The 14,146-nt window shown below is 40.9% G+C and overlaps 1 protein-coding gene across 5 annotated transcripts in view; it reads left to right on the top strand.

Annotated features, from left to right (window-relative positions):
• Positions 1 to 14,146, top strand: part of LOC138971355 (CCR4-NOT transcription complex subunit 4-like) — a 22,115-nt gene extending 7,969 nt beyond the window's left edge. For 3 of the 5 annotated variants that reach the window (XM_070344074.1, XM_070344075.1, XM_070344076.1), the window contains exons 10-19: positions 230 to 580; positions 1,029 to 1,231; positions 1,711 to 1,887; positions 2,453 to 2,599; positions 3,030 to 3,281; positions 3,729 to 3,889; positions 5,115 to 5,256; positions 7,381 to 7,464; positions 10,753 to 10,953; positions 11,980 to 14,146. In XM_070344074.1, coding sequence (XP_070200175.1) covers positions 230 to 580; positions 1,029 to 1,231; positions 1,711 to 1,887; positions 2,453 to 2,599; positions 3,030 to 3,281; positions 3,729 to 3,889; positions 5,115 to 5,256; positions 7,381 to 7,464; positions 10,753 to 10,953; positions 11,980 to 11,990 — 1,729 coding nt within the window. In that variant the 3' untranslated portion in view covers positions 11,991 to 14,146. The remainder of the gene's footprint in view (positions 1 to 229; positions 581 to 1,028; positions 1,232 to 1,710; positions 1,888 to 2,452; positions 2,600 to 3,029; positions 3,282 to 3,728; positions 3,890 to 5,114; positions 5,257 to 7,380; positions 7,465 to 10,752; positions 10,954 to 11,979) is intronic. The other 2 variants (XM_070344077.1, XM_070344078.1) reach the window with 2 other exon arrangements.

The following is a 14,146-nucleotide window of genomic DNA, read 5'->3' as shown; positions in this document are numbered from 1 at the left end:
GAAATTGACAATGAGAGTGTTCAAGTGCAGTCTCCTGCTTTTCTTTCTAGACGGTAGAATATGGGTTTGATGAAGTGTGATGCTGAAGAACTGCTCAGCGTGCACATGATTATTTTCCTGCTAAACCTCTGTATACTTTATCACAGGAAAATAGATTGCAACGTTCAATTTTCATGTCTCGCTCAAAAGTTGCAGTGACTCTTTATGATTACATCTCGCTCATTTGCAGTAATAAAAAGTCAAGCTCACCAGTGGCACAGCAACAGCAGATATCTGAGCAACCCTCACCCCCACTGCCAGACTCCGGTCATACTGGCTCGAACAAACCGCCACGGTTACAAGCCTCGAACCAACATTCAGGGGATCATCTAAAGGCGGCCAGTACATCAGAAGCCTGGCCGTCTCTCCAGCCAGGGGCAGGTCAAGGGGCAGGTTCAAAGCCGGAGTTGCTGACCAATGGCAGTCGCAGTTCGTCAACCAACAGCTTAAACAGAACAAACACACCCCCAGCAGCCAACGGGGCCTGTAGCAAAACTGTAGGCAACGGCAGGCACAGATCTACGTCAGAAAATAATCAGAAGTAAGCTTTACGTATAGAGCGAGAGAGACGGAGGGGGAACTTGTACTTGTGTGCCAGTGTATGTGTGCTTTTGTTAGTGTGTGAGGGAGAGAGAGGAATTTTTTTTTAAGTTCAAGTTCGACTCTAAATTAGTGACAGAATAAAGATCTTTTGTTTTTAACATTTGAGTCACAGCTACAAAATGGAGTATTATGCTTATCCTTTTTGTACAAGAATCCCTCTTTTTGAGACTGAAAAAATGTGTGAGAAAATTGATCTAAATTTACAGAAAATCTTTTTAAAAATTATATTAGATTTAAAAAAAAGTATAATAACAGGAATGCCTTAAAGCAGAGGAGAGGGGGGGAGGGTGATAAAAGGGCGGTTCCACTGTATTTCCTGATTTCCTGTTTATGTGCATTGAATTCACTGTCATTACCTGTGGTTCTGGTGTTGTGTTTTCTCCTAGTGCGGACAAAGGAGGTTCGGATGCAGACTCCTCGTCAGACAGTCCACTCAGTCACACTAGAGGCCAGCACATAGGTGATTCCAAGCCCCAGACTTACCCCAGCAAATCCATCCCACCCTCCATAGGCATGGGTGGCTCTCCCACAAACCTCACACACACCACCCCTACAGAGGAGTCAAGCGATCCAAGTCAGAGCTTACAAGGTGGGTGTTGCATGTCTTTTTGACTTGTTGACTTTGTGTATGTCTCTGGGTGATCACGTTTTGGGGCGATGGGAGGGGTTTGGATGTAGTTGCACCAGTGTTGGTTACAAGATGTTTGGTCCAACTACTGTTTGTGTTGCTTTCTGTTTCAACAAAAGATTTTGGAGTTAACGCAGATGAGGGGGTATAACTATGTTATAAAATAAGTGACTGTAACAACCCACCCTGTCAGCTTCACCCCTTGCTTGCACTTTAAGGTGACCACCAAACCTTTGCCCCCTTAACCTAACCTTCACGCTCCTAGTCTTCATGAAAGTGTTTGAGCTGGCTTCGTCATATTGACTGTTGTTTGTTCTACTTTACCAGGCCCCTTCATTTGAGTGTTACTGTTGGTTCAACTGGCAGCACCCATGTTTTATTGGAAAGAGTGAGTTATTGAGGAGTGGACTTTTTCAATGATGAGTTATTTGTGTGTTCAGGTTCTACCCTCCCCAGCATGAGCCTGCCATCGTCCCAGCCGTTTGTGATGCCCATCGGGGCCAGTCGTCGTCTGACAGCCTTCCACCAGCCAAACAACAGTCTTTCATTCTTCAGTAACAATATACTGGGCAGTAAACCGGTCCTTCCAATCCCACAGCCACAGCAGACACAAACAGGTAGCCTTTTGCTCAGGCTGCAGCTGAAACACTGTCTGTAACCATTCAGGCTTGAGATCTCTGTGATACGAGATTTGTAGATGTCGAATAGTAAATGTGTTTTGAAGTATCAAAAAGTATTTCAGATGAACACAAATTTCTGCCTAGATATGATTAGTGTTTTGAACTGTACTAACTATTGTACTCTTTGCATAACTGTTTAGAATGACATGGGGAAAGGTGGGGCAGAGTTGTTTCTGCACCTTGTTATGTTTTGGCTTGTTTTCATGTGTGTAATGTTGGTTAGTGATGGAAGTCTGTTTTCATAAGAATGGAACAATGCAAGTTTGCATTGTGTGATTTGATCTTGATTCTTAACAAGTACACATTTTTCTAAAGTTGAAATATTAATATTCGTGAACAAGTCAGGGTTATAATATGTTCCACACATGTTTATATCACACCGTTTCGCTGGCCTCTTTTTCTCCCTGTTTATCTATCTGTTGATCAGACACAAAGCTGTAATGCCTGTGTAACTGTTTCAGTAAAAATCAGTAGCTAAACTGAATGCTATTGCCTGTTGCAGAGAGCTTTCTTCCCACAGAAATGTCTGACTCTATACCGGTGGCTAGTTGTGAAGATTGGTCGGCAGCATTTGGCTTCAAACAGAGTGATGACGACAGCTACACACACAGCGGAGACAATGGCGTCAAACACAATGAAGATGATTTAGGTAATTAGAGTGCTAAATGAATAATAATAATCAATTTTGTGAGAAAGTTAGATCAAGTGGTTTTGGGGGGAAAACACACAGCAGAAGCAAAAACAAGAAATTGTACAAAAAATAATTTCTTGCATTTATCACTTTCAATAGTCTGTGTGTAGGCAGAGTAAAAGCATAGACAAAGTAGTTATACACTGAAATATTGCTTTATTCATTCACGCATAAACTTGTTTTTATAAGATACGACAGTAAGATCGTAAATAAGGTAGCACTGACAGATACGCAGTATAGAACCAATAACACAGTACAGATAGAAACCAGTATATTTGACAGTTAGCAAGGTAGAACCAATAACACAATACACATAGATTGTGACCAGAGTACAAGAGAACAATTTCAGTAAGCAAAGCGCATCTCTCTCTCCCATGTCACCTCACAGAATTCGACCCAGCGGCAGAGTCTTTCAAGGGCTTGGCAGATCTGATAGAGAAGGAGAACGGACGACAGTGGGGCCACAGCCAGGGGCTGAGCAACAGCCTGGGCCACGACCAGCACGGGTTCGCATCCCACATGCCCCAGCCCCTGCAGGGTTCAGCCCCCAGCCAGCACAGCCTGCCTCCCGGCTTCTCCCTCACTCACATACAACAGCATCAGCAGCAGCAGCAGCTTCACCAACAGTTCTACCGCCCAGGTGAGACCAAACGTTCATGTTGTAGTTTTTGACGAGTGGGATGGGTGTGTGAAGTTTGGAAACGGTTGCGGTTTTTTTTTTTTTTTTTTTTTTTTTAGGGGGGGGGGGGGGGGTGGATGATGTACAATTATCCCTAAGCAGCTGCTTTCGTTGAACTGCCATCTTGTACAGTACCGTGGGGTAGATCACTAGTCTTCACAGCCTGTAGGGAGTGGATTAACATCTTTCAGTTTTGCTGTTATGACATCTGGCTGCTGTATAATGAAATCAAGAAGACAAGAAATAGGAGCAAATGAGTAAAGAACTGCTCTGGGGAAATTTTTTTAATCTGTTCTTTTTTTATCTGTGGGTGTTCATAGTGCTGTGAAGGTGTGTCTGAGTCACTTGTTTACAAGGAAGTCGTTAACACCAAGCCCACCCCTGTGCTTTACATACACGTGTTTGTAGAAATGAGCGGCAGCCGTATGATGAACCTGATGGCGTACGGTGCTCGACCCCGCTACCCACCAGCTATGCACAACAACTTTCACCACGCTGCCCCCGGCATGGGATCGTCCGGCCCCCTCCACCACCCCTCCGTCTCACAGTCTGGCCAGCCCTCCTCACAGGTATGTAACGAAACCACTAGCTCAGACTAGAACCGGTGAAGTTGTGGTGAATTCAAAAATCACATTGTTCAGATTGGTGGAAAGGGAAAATCTTGGTCATGTAGACTTCATCCTAACTGGACGCTTTTGCAACAAACAAACAAACAAAAATATAAGTAGAAGGATGTAGCTGTCACAATCGCATCTGATACAGAACACCTAAAATGATGTGTACAAGAGAGTTACCAGGTGGGTGAAAACCATCAGCTTGGTCGGATTGGTTCAAATTTAGATATACTTTTGATTTCAACTGAAACAACCCCTTAGCTGATTCCTACCCAGTTGGTTATTTTCTCGTGCACATCAGCCCTGTAATCATAGAGAGTCCATTTAACGCAATTTATGCCAGTGCAAAACATCTTTTTGTATCAAGCACTGCTGTTAAGAAAGAACAGTGTGAAAGACAGACGCTACTCCTTGAGTCAAAAATGAAGAAAATTGTCATTGTTACATATTTATTTCTTCTATTCAAGCCACAACATCAATAAGGAAAAATATAGACATCTTGAGTTTTTCTTGTTTGTAAACTGTGTCCACAAGACTACAGTGATGTTTACGACGTTTGACCTTTTTCAAGGTCACAGGTCAGCGTCAAAGGAAAAATTAGACATTTTATATCTTTGACAAAGTTCATCGGATGTGATTGAAACTTTGTAGGATTATTCTTTACATCAAAGTATTTACATCTGTAGCCTTTTACGAACGTTATCAGAAAAACAAGGGAGATAACTAGCCTTTTCTGTTCGGCAACACACAACTTAACGTTGGGCTTTTCTCAGAAACTATAAAAGTGACCGGGCTCAAATTTTATGTGAACGTGACTCATTGTGTTGTGAATAGCAATTTCTTCCTGTCCATCTGATGCCTCATATAATATTCAGAACTGCGAAAGTGACTCGATCGAGCGTTTGCTCTTCTTGTTCTTGTTTGTAAACTGTGTCCACAAGACTACAGTGGTGTTTACGACGTTTGTAGTATCTGATCTGGGTTGGGGTTGGGTGGTGGTTTTTTTTTTGGGGGGGGGGATAGATTTAGATGTTAATAACTGTTGAAACAGTGTATTGTTATTCATAATGTAATTGTGTAGTTTGCATTTTATAAGCTTTTACTATTATTATATTTATTATTAATATTATTAATGTTATTATTAAAACATTCTTCTTCTTATTATTATTATTTTGTGCAGAACGACAACTTCAGTGTTCAAGGCATGCAAGAGCAGCTGCGCTCCATGCTCCCACATGTCAACATCAGCTTCGGTTCGTCACCACAGCAACTACACTCCCAGCACCCTCCCCCACCCCCTGGGGTCTCACACCCACAGTCTGGTGAGTACTGTGCCCCTCTCCCCATTGTCTCCCTTTCTCTCTTCCCTTCTCTCTTCCTCTTTTGATATTTTCTTTGTACTATCTCTCACACAGACACAGACTTATGCACATACCTGCACACACTCACAGGTGCACAAACACACACACACACACACACACACACACACACACACACACACACACACACACACACACACACAGTCTCCTTTCTAGTAATCTTTTGATTGACAAAAAAAAGACAAGAACAGATGGAGGTTATTCATATTAGTCAAACTGGTTGTCAGTACTGACAACAGCGTATCATGGTCCAAAACATTCTATTTAAATGTCTCTTTGATTATACTTAAACTTTTCTTTTCCTGAAATTGTTCCCCTCTGTTCTCTGTAAATTTTACTTGGATGTTTACTAACTTTCCAGTTGTTGTGTAACGGTTTGAGAATAGATTTCAATTTTTCACGTTTTGATATTTCTCGGTTCAACTTTTTTTCCCTTCTTTATTGCTTCTGATGTAGTTGCTTTTGGTGTGGTATGCAGTGTTGTAAAGTATTTATTTGAAAATACAAGTAATTTAGTAGCTCATTGGAAAAGAGGTCAGAACAAACAACAAGTCGCGTAAGGCGTTACTACATTTAGTCAAGCTGTGGAACTCACAGAATGAAACTGAACGCACTGCATTTTTTCACAATGACCGTAGTCCGCCGCTTGTGCAAAACGGAGTGAAACTGACGAGCCTGTTCAGCGCGGTAGTGGTTTCGCTGTGCTGCATAGCACGCTTTTCTGTACCTCTCTTCGTTTTAACTTTCTGAGCGTGTTTTTAATCCAAACATATCATATCTATATGTTTTTGGAATCAGGAACCGACAAGGAATACGATTAAATTGTTTTTAAATCGATTTCGGAAATTTAATTTTGATCATAATTTTTATATTTTTAATTTTCAGAGCTTGTTTTTAATCCAAATATAACATATTTATATGTTTTTGGAATCAGGAAATGATGTAGAATAAGATGAACGTAAATTTGGATCGTTTTATATAAAACAAAAAATTATTACAATTTTCAGATTTTTAATGACCAAAGTCGTTAATTAATTTTTAAGCCACCAAGCTGAAATGCAATACCGAAGTCCGGCCTTCGTCGAAGATTGCTTTACAAAAATTTTAATCAATTTGATTGAAAAATGAGGGTGTGACAGTGCCGCCTCAACTTTTACAAAAAGCCGGATATGACGTCATCAAAAGTATTTATCTAAAAAATGAAAAAATTTCCTGGTATATCATTCCCAGGAACTCTCATGTCAAATTTCATAAAGATCGGTCGAGTAGTTTGGTCTGAATCGCTCTACACACACACACGCACAGACAGACACACACACATACACCACGACCCTCGTCTCGATTCCCCCTCTATGTTAAAACATTTAGTCAAAACTTGTCTAAATGTAAAAACGGAAAGAAGCTAAACAAAGGCAAAAACAAAATGATTGGAGAAGGAAAGAATGGAAGAAGAACACAAAAGAAAGGAAGAGAAATATCCTTTTGAATTTCTGTTGAAAACGGATAAATAATGTTTAGTTTTGTTGGTCTAGTTTGTTTGGGTTTGTAAAAAACACGAAGTCAAACCAGGTTTTAAAAAAAGTACCCATTATATTTTTCATTGGAATTTTTGTTCGCTCTCTTGCCCAAGGGAAGAAGCCTTGTTCTGACTGATGAGCATGGAATGACTGTTGCGTAGTGGAAATGGAATGTAGAATTTAGTAGCATATTGGCATGGGTTGAGAACACTAAATTCTGTTCACATGTTTTTTTAAGCATGACTTCCCTAACCACAGCCATCCTACCCTGGGAAAACTCTTGGGATGCATGCCATGGCTTGAGACATCACCTTTGTTAAATTAAACTAGATTGAGCTTGTAGGTGTAGAAACTTTAAAAAGTCATGGTTATCGGTTTCATCATCATCATTATCATCACCATCCCCTTTGAAAACAGAACAGGTTTAGGACTGCTAAAAAAACAAGCAGAAATCCAAAAGTCTGTCTGTTTTTTTAGATTGAATGTTTTTGAGGAAGGTGATCCAGCTTTTGATGTGGCAGCGTGTGTGTGTGTGTTGTGTGTGTAACAGCTAGTGGACACTCAACAGAGAGAGAACCATCCTGGTTGGCCAATACAGATCCAGCCATTGTCACTACCACAGCTACGGGAGAAGGTGCGCTTTTTCTGTTTTGACATAACGATCGTCCATTATTTGTCAACCATCATCGCCATCGCGTGTGCTTGTGCTGCTTAGGTGGATTTTTTTAGCGTGGATTATGCATCCAAGGGTTGCTGCTTTGTGTGTTTCCCAAGTTCTGGTTTGTCCACACACACAAAGAATTAATCTGGGAATTTGTGTTTGAACTTTCCTGTGCTGAAATGCTGTGTTGGTTAGTCTTTGGAGACAGGACATTCACATTTATCCTTCCTACTTTTCTTGTTTGTTCTGATAGATGTAAATTACACTCGCATTCATTCAATTTTAGGTTTTAATTTCTGAATCCAACGAGTTTTATCGACCAAGATGAATGCGAACCCACCAGTACTGAATAAAATATGACCATGATCAAAATCAGGACTACAATGCAGAAGGGTTTCCATAACAGAAGCGTTCCGCTATTTACATTGATTTAATTGATTAGTCACAGAGTCTACCAGTACCATTTTTAAATTACAGCATAGCGTAAGTCCCTTGGACATCTTCCGAATAAGTTCACCAGATATACCCCCCCCCCCCCCCCCAACTCTGTTATAAATACTAAATCTTAAGTTTAATACATCATTCATTTCCTCATTTTAATGTTCTGCACATCTCAGGCAGTGCTTTCCCTGTCTCATGTTTGTTCTGGATCAGGTTGTGTGGTTAATATACTAGTGAGTGTGCCTGCATTGCATTTTGTGCATTGGGAATAGGGAAGGGTTTTTTTCCTGTGTGTTTTGGTGCTGGTATTGTTTTACCCTATGACCTGTCTGTGTGAGTCGCCCTGTGGTAGACCTTGCATGTGGTTGTCAGTAAAAACTTGTTCAGAAAGTATTTTGCAACAGTCTGTCGGCGTCAAAGAAAGATAATATGTGGCTTAAATCATTGTGTGACTGGCACAGTGGCGTGGTGGTAAGACGTCAGCCTCCAAATTGGGAGGTCGTGAGTTCGAATCCTGGTCACTGCCGCCTGGTCAACTTATGTGCAGACCTGCTAGTGACTTAACCACCTTCGTGTGTACACGCAAGCACAAGACCAAGTGCACACGGAAAAGATCCTGTAATCCATGTCAGAGTTAGGTGGGTTATAGAAACACAAAAATACCCAGCACGCCTCCCCCGAAATCGGCGTATGCTGCCTCAATGGCGGGGTAAAAACGGTCATACACGTAAAAATCCACTCGTGCTAAAAACATGAGTGAACGTGGGAGTCTAAGGCCATGAACGAAGAAGAAGAATCAATATGTTGTTTTATCTAAGGAGCAGCTCTTTGGGGAACAGTACAGTTGTGTAGAGTGTGTTGTTTTTGTTTTTGTTCGGTGTTGTTCTCAGCCTCAGGGGACAAAAGGTCCATAAGACCTTGATTGAAAATATGTATACATTCAAATTTCTTGGCTTATTGCACCGAGTAGGAAGATTGATGGTCAGAAGACCTCCTACATGTCAAGATTATCAGACAGTCAACCAACCAGGGGTCAGATAAAACAAAATATATGTCGGTGAGCAAAGACAGAGGCCTGGGAACAACACTGGATTCATAATGTGTCTGTGGAGTCCTGTCTGTTTCTGTGTATCATGTTTGTGTGTATCATGTTTGTGTGTGTTTCTGTGTGGCAGCTCTTTTGTATCTTCAGAATTCTTGATTTGTAACTTAGTGTCTGTTGTTAAGCCTCTGTGCCATTCATTGTATCTGTATACCTTGCCCACTGTATTATGTGTGCAACACCTTTCACCTTTTTTGTGTATTTTTATTCCGTTTATTTTTGCAGCATTAACTTTTTGACTCGCATGCGAAGCAAAAGTGAGTCTATGTACTCACCCGAGTCGGCCGGCCGGAAAACTTTAACGTTGGATATTTCTTGGACACTATTCAGTCTATCAGTACCAAATTTGGCAAGATGGTGTATGATGACAAGGCCCCAAAAAACATACATAGCATCTTGACCTTGCGTCAAGGTCAAGGTCGCAGGGGCCATAAATGTTGCCTAAAAAACAGCTATTTTTCACATTTTTCCCATTTTCTCTGAAGTTTTTGAGATTCAATACCTCACCTATATATGATATATAGGGCAAAGTAAGCCCCATCTTTTGATACCAGTTTGGTTTACCTTGCTTCAAGGTCAAGGTCACAGGAGCTCTTCAAAGTTGGATTGTATACATATTTTGAAGTGACCTTGACCCTGAACTATGGAAGATAACTGTTTCAAACTTAAAATTTATGTGGGGCACATGTTATGCTTTCATCATGAGACACATTTGGTCACATATGATCAAGGTCAAGGTCACTTTGACCCTTATGAAATGTGACCAAAATAAGGTAGTGAACCACTAAAAGTGACCATATCTCATGGTAGAAAGAGCCAATAAGCACCATTGTACTTCCTATGTCTTGAATTAACAGCTTTGTGTTGCATGACCTTGGATGACCTTGGGTCAAGGTCACATGTATTTTGGTAGGAAAAATGTGTAAAGCAGTTCTTAGTGTATGATGTCATTGCTAGGTTTAGTTATTTGACCTTGACCCTCAAGGTCAAGGTCATGTAAAGGTCAAGGTCAAGCATGTGAGTCGTATGGGCTTTGCCCTTCTTGTTTTCATTGCATTTGTAATGACTAAGTTAGTCTGCTCCATGTGTGCATGCATCACTATCAGTGCCTATCATGGCCCTTACCTTTTTCTCATACATGTATGATTAAATCTCGCTCTGTGACTTGCGTCATCTGTTTCCATGAAGTTAGTGTGCTTTGTGTGTGTGTGGCCAGTGCTTAATATTGCCTGTATCTGTTTATGTGTGGCTGTTCGAATAATTGCAAATACCCTTTTCTGTAGGTCTGTTATGTCTGTGACCTGCTGTATCTACATGTATCTACATATTCTACAATATTTACCATTTACTTTTTGTTTTTATTTAGTTTATGTTCTGATGTGACATCCATCAAATCATACTTTCCCACGCAGCTGGTCTGCTTTCTGTCCATACCTGTTTTGTGTGATTATTTTGTGTTTATGTCCTCTGGCTTCTGTGATCTTTTTTCTAATGCGACTAGTCTGCTTTCTGTCCATACCTGTTTTGTGTGCTCATTTTCTTTTATGTCCTTCTGTGGCTTCTCTCATCTTTTCCCAAGCAGCTAGTCTGATTTCTAAGGTAGTTCTCATTGTCCATATGAATGCTAATGTTCTCTCTCTCTCTTTCTCTTTCTCTCTCTCTCTCTCTCTCTCTCTCTCTCTACATGTGCTTAATCTGTCCACGCTTACTGTACACAGCAGACGCACCACACTGGCTGAAGTCGATCCATCAGCTGACAGAGAGCGACGGCCCCGCACAGAGCAGCCGCTTCCCCTTCGCCCAGCAGTTCCAAATGGGGCCCTCTAGTGGCTGGCCTCAGATGCAGAACCCCCCTCCCGGATTCCGCAACGCCATTCGACCCAACAACGGACCCACAGAAGCTCACAAGTTAGCTGAAGGTAGGTCTTCTTTGCCACATGGATTAAACTTGCCATCAGGAAGTCGGCAATTCCTGATTTAACCTTCACCGGATCACGCTTTGGACTTCACAGTCTGAATGACGAGGGTCTTGCACGACCCATACTTAATGAAGAAGGATTCAGGGTAAACAGTATGGGTCGCACACAACCCACTCCATCTGAATCAGTAACTTTTTAACTCCTCTTTGCAGAGTATGAGTATACGCCACTCAAAAAGGGATAAACATTGTAAAATTGCTTCTTAAATTCTGACCCACATCATCCGGACTGTGTAGTTCAAATAACGTCAGCGTTTATGTTTGTTTGTGGTGGTTAAGGATTACCTGTTGTCTGGGTCGAAAATTCCTACTTGTGTTAGAGATACAGACAGTTTTGTACGGCTCTGGATGGTCCGTGCCCCAGGAAGCACGGTGAAGGTTAAGCACTTATTCCTCGATAGGTTTCCTGAATTTTTTTTAAAGATTCCAAGAAGGGGAAATAGAGAGAAAAAACTTACATACTTGTGACAAAGGAATCCCAGGCTAATTTTGAAGGTTTTCAGGTATCATCCCTACTTCTGACAAAGGAATCCCAGGCTAATTTTGAAGGTTTTCAGGTATCATCCCTACTTCTGACAAAGGAATCCCAGGCTAATTTTGAAGGTTTTCAGGTATCATCCCTACTTCTGACAAAGGAATCCCAGGCTAATTTTGAAGGTTTTCAGGTATCATCCCTACTTCTGTAGCCGGTGTACCTGTCGTTTCATTCTGCGAGAAAAATGTTTTGAGCAAAAGTTGTTGGTTGACTGCCAGATTTACAAAATCAAGACAAAAACACAGAGGAGTTATGCATAGAAGTCTGAACTCTGAATTCAAAAAACAGTATAAAACAAACATATGAGAAAATGATATAGTTCAGTCAGATGACACCAAGTCGAGCATATGTTTGCAATACCAACTTTCGTTCTAAATGTATCCCTCTTTCAGTTTCTTGAAAGTAACAATGGATTTGGTTTGTCTGTTTCAGCCCTCCAGTAACAACTATATTACTGTAGACTGATTATCTGCCAGACCATGATGCTTTGCCAGTGACACGCCCCATCTTTCCTCTCATCCTGCGTCTCGCAACAAGCCTGCCGCCAAGCAACTCTCCTTCCCAGCCTGTAGTCATCTTCATTGTAGTTAGTGTCCCCTCCACCTCTCTCATCAAAGTGTTACCTGCTCACCCTTCTGTTTTGCAGGTAGTTTGAGGATAGTTTCTTGAGTGCGATACACCCTTTGTTCGCCTTCTTATTTATTGCCTAGGATTGTTAAGGATTTAATGTAACCAATGCTGTCATCTGGATTTAGCTTTTGAATGGATGCCATCATGCTTGTGGCATTCAAATTTTGACTCTGCAATCATCCACTGTTTAAGAAATTTGTGGCTTGCTGAAATAGATACTCAAGGAATGAAATTACCTAATTGACACCCGTGTGCTGTGAAACAGGGCGTCAGAATAGGACAAGATGATTGTGTTCTTTTGGGGAGAGCAGAGCATTCAGGATGGAGTGTATTGTCGCTGTAAGAATAGTACTTCAGGGATAGGAGTCATCGCAGAAGAGATTATATTTATGTAAGTGCTCTATAAATGTGACCCAATGAAATGAAATGCCAGCCGTGCGGATTAGGTTAAAAGCTCTTGCATGCATATGAAGTTTGTTGTCAGGCTTGACTTAAGTTTGCATTGTTAGATGAGCTTCTAAAGTCCTTTGTCTTAGACTGTTGAATAAAACTTGTAAGTCAAGCATCTCATGTTGTTAAAATACACACGTTTTTGTGATTTGTCTTATTGCCTGTTCGGTCTTTCTTTTTTTTTTTTAAGGTAAATGTGACAATTTCTTCACCCTAAGGAATATTGTTTTGGCCTGAGAGTTCACTCATGGAATTATACTCATGAAGTTGCGGAGGCAGACTTGTTGAGCTTGAGCCGATAGTCTTGGCATAGTGGTTACTTTACTTGGCTTGTGGTAGTAGGTTGCTTTTATAATCTTGTTCCCTTAAAACAAAAACAAAACATCTGCATGCTTTTGATCGTCATATTGAATTGAGCATTTACACTTTTTGCAATGAAGTATTCTTACCATCTCACTGGGTCATCTCAAACATTTCTTGGTTTTATTGTCAAATAAGCAGTGTTCTGCTGGCAAGGGTAAGAACAGAATGGATTGTAGGTTGAACTTTTTTTTAATGGACTCAACTGTAGATTGATTTAAGTATTAATCTTGATTCCTTCTCTGCGGTACTAGCTTCTGATTTCCAGCAAGGTATCTCCTTATATAGTTGAAAATCAACATTAGATTTTCCAATGTCGCTCTGTATCACACGCTATAGCATCTGCTTGTAATCTGCATGACTATTTATTCAATTTCTGTGTCACTGGTTTGGCTTATTTCGGAGAGTTGTCGACAAAAAAGAGAAAGTAGGATTCTTTCCTGTCAGTGTGTTGTGTTCAGGATAACCAACAAAATATCTTTGGATACCCCCTTCCCTCCCCCTGAACCCTTTTACTTTTATGTTAAAAGCTGTGCTGCACCGTTAGGCCTCCATGTTTAGCATTGTGAACGATTAATTCCGCGATTAGTAAGCCTGCTGATGTTTTGGAGCATGTTTTCTTTTCCAACCAGCGTAATTAGTTCAGTTGTGAGGGCTGGTTAGGGCAAGACTGTGTCCTGGGTTTTTTTCGATTAAAGTGGGCTTGGCCTTATAACTTTTTCTGTGATGACAAGGATAAGATATCCTTCAGTACTGGTTGCTTTGACGCAAGTCATTCTGGATGTGCGCTTCTGTAGAAAAATCAAAGGAAAACAGGGCCGTTTCTTCGTCTCTTTGCCATAGGGGTGGCTGGATGGATGGCACTGTCCCATGACAGCGCATTTAAAAAGAATAACAAGATGGACTGCTTTTCATTTTGTTTTTGATTGTATTGAATTTGTTTGAATGCTGATGCTCTGTCGTTTATGGGTGAAACTAGAAAGCAACCATCATTGTGCGGGTGCCGAAAGTGTCGTGCAAGCTACAACTCAACACGCCCTTCCATGATTATTTATGACTGACTTGGTTGACTGACTGTGTGTTGCCAAGATGTGGATGCAGGTTTCAAAACATAATACAGTATGAAGAAAAGACAAAAAAATAAAGAAAAAACATTTAA

Source organism: Littorina saxatilis, linkage group LG7 (genome assembly GCF_037325665.1).
Source record: "Littorina saxatilis isolate snail1 linkage group LG7, US_GU_Lsax_2.0, whole genome shotgun sequence".
NCBI lineage: Eukaryota > Metazoa > Mollusca > Gastropoda > Littorinimorpha > Littorinidae > Littorina > Littorina saxatilis.
The sequence above is the reverse complement of the archived record's forward strand: the minus strand, read 5'-3'. Positions and strand labels throughout refer to the sequence as shown.